The sequence below is a fragment of the Idiotropiscis lumnitzeri genome, chromosome 2, assembly GCF_059441095.1.
Source record: "Idiotropiscis lumnitzeri isolate Australia: NSW breed Sydney's pygmy pipehorse chromosome 2, RoL_Ilum_1.0, whole genome shotgun sequence".
In the NCBI taxonomy this organism is placed as follows: Eukaryota; Metazoa; Chordata; class Actinopteri; order Syngnathiformes; family Syngnathidae; genus Idiotropiscis; species Idiotropiscis lumnitzeri.
In genome coordinates, this window is record NC_142392.1 from 32,517,399 (window position 1) to 32,524,363 (window position 6,965).

The window sequence follows — 6,965 nt, forward strand, 5'->3', positions numbered from 1 at the left end:
TTGCTTGTGTTTTGGGTTGCGATTTTTGATTGGCTCTCTTCATCATTGAGGTCAGCGTCGATCTGGAGGAACTCAATGTCGGTGTAATGTGTGCAAAAATATACTTTACTTCTAAAGCGCATTTCACGTAGATGGGTTTAAACTTGAATTGCTGTCTGTTTTGTTTTTTCAGCGTTACCCGTTTACATTAAGTACACTAAAGTCCATCAAAGGCTATTAATTACATAAATCCTACAATAAAGCATAACTTTAACTCTATTGATGAAAGTAAAGTTTAATTTAGGCTATTAAGTAACTCAGTGGTGGGCCTTCAAGGCCTTCTCTGTTGGCCGAACATAATTAATAAAAAAAAAAAATGATCATAATCGTCATATTGATGTCATATTATAGCTGAGCGTTTTATTTTTAGGTGAGTTTTGAATCCAATCAGAATTCCGCTAGCTCGTGTTGCATGAGACGTATGAAACGTGATGCAACCGATGTGCTGACACATTATGCGCTTGTTTCTGTGTTAACACATCCCCGCCCCCTCCACGATAATAAATAAATATAATGCACTTGGATGAGCTTTGCCCTATTCTTATATGTGCAACACTATGCAGAATCAACCGAAAGTCGTAATTGGCGACCGTTCAAAAATCTAAAATATATTCTTGCTTTTTTTAAACCACAATGGCCAAAGGAGGGAAAAGTGTGGATTTAATTGCAGATACACTTGCAAGGACATTTTCAAGTCGGACCTTTCAAGAGAAGCTATATCGTCCAACACTCACTCAGTGGTGCGTAAGTGTGTTTCTGGATATTATTTGTCCAGCCGTGGTGTCATAAATGATGGTATTTTGATGTGGATTCATTCAAGTAGGACAAAGTAGGACTTCACTGAAGGCGCAGGTGTGAAATACACTGAAGTAACTTTAAAAGTAAAAGTAAAAAAAAAAAAATTATGATTGCTTAAGAATGTGCAAGAAAGAAAAATGTTGACAAATGTTGAAAATAATGATATTTTCCAGGAGGTATTTATTTCTTTGTTGTTTATTCATTCAATTCTATACTTATTTCAATATTTGAGTATTATTTTTCTTTCAATATGTCGTATATTTTGTCTTTGAAGTGTGGGTCCTTGCTGCCTTCCGGAGAGGCAGCCGAGCAAGGCTGGATTGGTAATGGAAAAGAACTGGTTCGAAAAAGAATGTGTGCGTGTGTGCGCTCCGCGCACGTGCGAGCCCCCTCTCAGACATTCCCTTCTTATGGGGAATGCCCAAATCGGACATGAATATCTAATTTTCCCTTGTTGCATATGCATTCCCATCCCGCTAGTCTTCGGGATTTCCGTCCAAAAGTCCCCCAGAGGGAGAGCAGACGCGTCTCCCCGTTGATACGACCAGTCTACTCGTGACCACCTTAAATTACTTCCATACCCTGGAAGGTCACTGACCTAACAAGAGAATTGCCCCCACCATAAACAATGCTCAGGCCTATTTTCTCTCAGGGCAGTATCTGGTTACATCGGAACTTCAGAACCAAGACTGGTCACTTCTGTGAGCTCCAGTCCCTTCATAGTTTCATAAAGAGAATTACTTCCCATATCTATATTAGCCCATTTAAAAATACATGACTTTTTTTTATTTATTTCAATGTATATTTAAGCTTTCTTATGTAATACTACAATATTTATTCAATTATTTTAATGTGGAATTATATCAATATTAATTTAAACCTTTTTATTTCAAACTTGAATATTTCTTAACATATCTGTTCTTTTGAATATGTGTGCAATTTAAATTATTCCATCCATCCAGCCATTTTCTGCCACTCATCCATGGTCGGGTTATTGAATTAATTTTTTTAGTATTTTTTATAATTCAATATTTATTTCAAGATCAGGACTCTTCTCAATGAGTTCAATATTTATAAAATGTTTCTATATTTCTTATTAATTGAATTAAGTCTGTGGTTGCCAATTTTAATATTTCCCTATTTCATTATATAACTAATCCAATGTATAAAAAATATAATAGAGCATGAAAAAAAATATTTGGTATATTTGACAAAATTATAGTTTTTCCGAAGTGAGATTCTGCTTCGCAACAAACCCAAAACACATGATAGAGCTCAACCTAGAAAGAGGTTTTAGCTAGTCAGAAATGTATTCAGAAAGCATAATATTAAATGTGAGTGAGGGGATATTTGAAGAGTTTGAGTTATGTTCAATGGACCATTCATACCCGAGCCACCCAAACACAGCAAGAAAACCAGCGCTGACTCCAGTCACCATCAAGTTGCCAACTCCTGACATTCCAAAACCTTTGAGAGAAACTGAGACTGCTTGCGTTTCTCTTTCTGGTTCTTTTTATAGTTCAACTTCTAGTTCAGATTTTCACCTTTTCACACAGCGTAATGAAAGCCAGTTGAGCAAGTGGAACAAGTGATTTTATTGATGATTGTGGAAGGCACCGATTTCATAAGCACCATTTCTTCTCACACCTTTTCCATTAAGTATGATTAAAAAGACAACTGAAAAGCATAATGTTAACACATGTTTTTCTTGGCAAAGGAAATTAATTTCATTTTTAATGTTTGATAAAAAATAAAAAAAATCATCACTCAGACACATTGCTTCTTCGGTCACATTGGCTTAATGTCAATAAAAAAGCTTTGCAAAATTCAATATATCATATTTTATTCAAAATCAAAATTTACATCTTACCACAAAGAGTCAGTTCCTTCAGTTTTTTGTTGTCTTTTTTTTAAGCTTCAAGGATCGCTGCAAGTCTCACCAGCACAATCGTGTCTCTTAACATTCCGTTTAGTGGAGAATTTTTTAGCACAAACGCTGCAACTGAATGGCTTGTCTCCAGTGTGTGTTCTTGTGTGGCGTCGTAAATACGACTTTTGAGAGAACCTCTTGGCACAAACTGAGCATGAAAAAGTTTTTTCTCCAGTGTGTAATCGTGTATGTGTTTTTAAATTTGTCTTAAAAGAAAAGCTTTTGCCACAAACTGAGCAAGAAAAAGGGTTTTCTCCACTGTGCGTTCTTGTGTGGATTGTTAAATCAAACTTTTGAGAGAAGCTTTTGCCACAAACTGAGCAGGAAAAAGGGTTTTCACCACTGTGTGTTCTTGTGTGCCTTACTAAACTAGTCTTTCGAGAGAAGCTTTTACCACAATCTGAGCAGGAAAATTGTTTTTCTCCACTGTGTATTCTTTTGTGGTATATTAAACCTGAATTTTGAGAGAAACTCTTGCCACAATCTGAGCAGGAAAAAGGTTTTTCTCCACTGTGTGTTCTTGCGTGGCTTGTTAACGTTGAGTTTTGAGAGAAGCTTTTACCACAAACTGAGCAGGAAAAATGTTTTTCTCCACTGTGCGTTCTTGTGTGCCTTACTAAATGAGACTTTCGAGAGACGCTTTTGCCACAAACTGAGCAAGAAAAAGGGTTTTCTCCAGTGTGTGTGTTTGTGTGGTTTGTTAAATGTGACTTTCGAGAGAAACTCTTGCCACAAACTGAGCAAGAAAAAGGTTTTTCTCCAGTGTGTGTCCTTGTGTGGTTTGTTAAATTTCCCTTTTGGGAGAAGCATTTTCCACAAACTGAGCAAGAAAAAGGTTTTTCACCACTGTGTGTTTTTCTGTGCCCTTTTAAAGACAACTTTGAAGATAATGAGTCAGTGTGACATGCCCTTTCACTTTTGGCTTGCCCATCATCATCATCATCATCATCATCATCATCATCATCGTGATGAGCGTCTGATAATGTGTCCTCACTGTGTGCTTGTGATGGCCCCCAGTGGTCTTCATCACCTTCTGTTGTCATGTGATGACTTGAGCTGCTGCTTGTAGGCTCCGCCCCTCTGTCGTCCTCACTCTCATCCTTGTTTTCAACTTCGGTCTTTATAGGGACAACGTTCACTGGTGACTTGTTGATCTCCTCCTCCTCCTCCTCCTTTTTGATGCGAGTCAAATCTGGCTCCTCTTTCACAGAACAGAGATCATTTTGTCTGACGTCTGCAGGACACAAAAAGACAAATTTGGTTTGGTCAGGTCAAAGCTCAGGCGGCAACTTTGTCTTATATTATTTCTCCCGTGCTACCTTGACTTGTGCCTGCCGCACATGGAGCAATGCGTGCGACCCCGATTTGGACCGGACCATGGGGGCATTTCACAAAATTACGTCCTACGATGTAAACCTCCCTTTAGCAGCACAACTGTGATAAACGAGCATTTAAAAAGGAAGCACGTTGCGGCTGATGCCCGATTTCATTCCTGACATAGTCACAGACGTTTCTGGAAGCGAACTGAAGTTAGCACACACAGGCTATTGTGTGCGTCTGATGGAACACCTGTTGTGGGACCCTAACATATTGATGCAGACCGCTGGGGGCCATCGCAACATAATGTCATTGATAAAATAGGAATCCTTCAAGCGAAATATGTTTACAATTATTTCATTATGCATTTAGAGATAGTCTCATCGTGGGTACTTTTTGCTTTCATGATAATCTGGATCCCTAAAAGAATTCAAGGAGCCCTGGCATCAGAGTCGCTATTTATTGCATGATTTACGTTTGGGGTTTTTTTTTTACCCAAAATGACATTTATTCTGCTAGTACATTCCGACATTACCCTTTTTATATTTATAAAATTTCTGTTTCTAAATAAATTTTAAAACAAATTTACGTTTGAAGAGTAAAAATCCCTACACATAAGCATTAAGCAACAACACTTTCACTCTGACTTTCATGTTGACATATTTGAATAATGACTGTATATTTTAAAGTTAACCAATATGTATTCGAATTCAACTAAGATACACCATAATATTTTAAGAGGTCACAGAATTATTTTGTACCTGCAATGATGCATAACAGCCATAGGGTGTCAGTAATGAGTAACAAAGTAACACAACACCTCCCATTGTTATGTCATCAGTCATTTGCAAAAATTACCAGGAACTATGAGTTGTGGGGGAGATGCAAACCACCTGGGCCACAGGAACTTTATGACCAGGAACTAAATGTTCCTGGACTTGTTGGTAGAAAAGGGGGTTGTGACGTTCTCCCTTTTTAAGCCCATAGTAAGCCAAAGATGCAGATGCATTTCTTGCAGCATGCGCTCGTTCACTGATGAGATCCGTGCAACCCTGGATGGATGCATTAAATGTTTGGATGAGGTGAAACTACGCACACGTGCACAGAACAGTGCAGAGCCACCGGAGGTTCCTTGACCGAGCCAGTAAAAATTTCATAAATAAGACCAACACGTACTTGATTTTTCAAAAAAAAAAAACTGAGTTTTATCGACTAAAATTCATCAACCGCCATTGATCTTATTGCCGCAGTGTGCACAGTTTTTAGAGTCAGGTTGAATCATTCCATAAGGAATTGCTTGAACAAGATATGTCAGAGAAGTTATTGTAAAAAACGAGACAAGCCTGCACAAATGAATCACCCAGCCAAGATTGTCTTTGTCACTTGCGAGGAGCAGTCCGTCAAAGAGAAAAGCTATCCCACTCCTGTGCGGCGTTTTATTGAAGCACAGCAAAGCAATTTGAATATGCAAACTCATAAAGAATGGAAAAACATGAACACTTTGACTTCATCACACCCGTCCACACTCTTCCTGTTGTTCAAACGGTTTCAGCTTACAAGACATGTTTGGGTCACACTTCTGTTCAATGCGAGCTAAACGGTTTCCTGTCAAACACGGTTAAAGACGTGCATCTGTTTTTGTGGCTTCCTGCTAAACTGCCAGCATAGACACAACTCTGTTACCACTGAACTCACGTTTTCCTGTTTAAGAGGTCCATGTTTTTGTGACCTTCTATTAACCCGTAAGCATAGTTTTGAAACATGATGACATGACAAACTTAATTTCTTTCACAACGTATAAAAACCGGAATATTTAAAATGTTAAATAATCTGTTCAAATTTTAAACTGGGAAAAAAAACACAGAGTTTACCCCCCCCTATTGGTTATTCTTTGGCATTTATTTTCTCCACTGATTTAATTTGCCATAAACAAATGTTCAGCAAACCGGCAAGTAAAAGGCAATAATTAAAAATAAAACGGCAATAACCTTGAACGCATTCCCCCAAACAACTTAATGTTGTGATGTTTATTTTTAACAATAGAAAGCCGTTCTTTACAAAGCAAATGAGAGTTAGACGTACAAACCTGCTTTGTGTAGCACAACACGAAGCTGCCTCCAACCTTCGCCCAGCAGTTGAAGATGTTGCTCGTTCTCTTCTTTTATTCCAGAAAGTTCCTCTTTGTACTTGGGTGTCGTTCTAGCACACATTTTCAAACGTCAATCTCAACAAATCCGCACTTGATCTCTGCTTGGCGATAATTCGTGTGCTTCTCTTTGTTCGACGAGACGAATGTAAGATGGCGTCGTTTTTTTCCTTCGAGAAAATAGCAGTCTGTTCGTCACGAAAGCGGAAGAACAGGACACACCCCCCTGTGATATGATTGGCTGCTGGCTTTGTGGAGCACTGTCACCAACTCACCGACAGATGTCACCATTTGCGATGCAAATCATTGTTATCTTCTTCTAAACATTGGGAAAACGTAAGATTTGAACCGTCTGCATATGAACAAACATTTTAGTTCTCAAATGTGAATTTGACAGATGTATTGAATTTTAATTTTTTTGCTGGTTTTGTTTTCACATCTGACACCATGTTGTTGGTTGGATAGTATTCCGAATGTATTTCCCTATTATTAACAGTTGACATGATAAAGTGATACTTTGTCAACATATTTGCACCTTTGCCTTTTTTCAGGGTTTTTCACCAGGTTGTGATGTGGTTGCGAATTTTAAATTAAAATATGTCACTCTTTTATGACCTAACTGTTATTGTGTTCGAAAATGATTTCGGTATTTATTTAAAGTACTTTAACATTTCATTATTCGTTTCAGTATTCATTAAACTACAATAATTCACTATTAATTTCAAGATTCATTGA

At 37.9% G+C, this 6,965-nt stretch overlaps 1 protein-coding gene across 1 annotated transcript; it reads right to left on the bottom strand.

Annotated features, from left to right (window-relative positions):
• Nucleotides 1-2,412: 2,412 nt before the first annotated feature.
• On the bottom strand, nt 2,413-6,383 carry LOC148342335 (uncharacterized). The gene is made up of 2 exons (XM_088288633.1): nt 6,171-6,383; nt 2,413-4,001 (listed from the first exon to the last, which is right to left on the bottom strand). The coding sequence occupies exons 1-2, from the start codon at nt 6,292-6,294 to the stop codon at nt 2,755-2,757; spliced, it is 1,371 nt and encodes a 456-aa protein (XP_088144759.1). The 5' UTR covers nt 6,295-6,383; the 3' UTR covers nt 2,413-2,754.
• Between the last annotated feature and the right edge of the window lie 582 nt (nt 6,384-6,965).

Bases quoted from the DNA above. Each gene is read 5' to 3' on its own strand.
- LOC148342335 (XM_088288633.1), bottom strand. From the start codon at position 6,294: ATGTGTGCTAGAACGACACCCAAGTACAAAGAGGAACTTTCTGGAATA. The intron at 4,002-6,170 runs GTTTGTACGTCT...TGTGTCCTGCAG, and splicing joins TGTTGTGCTACACAAAGCAG to ACGTCAGACAAAATGATCTC.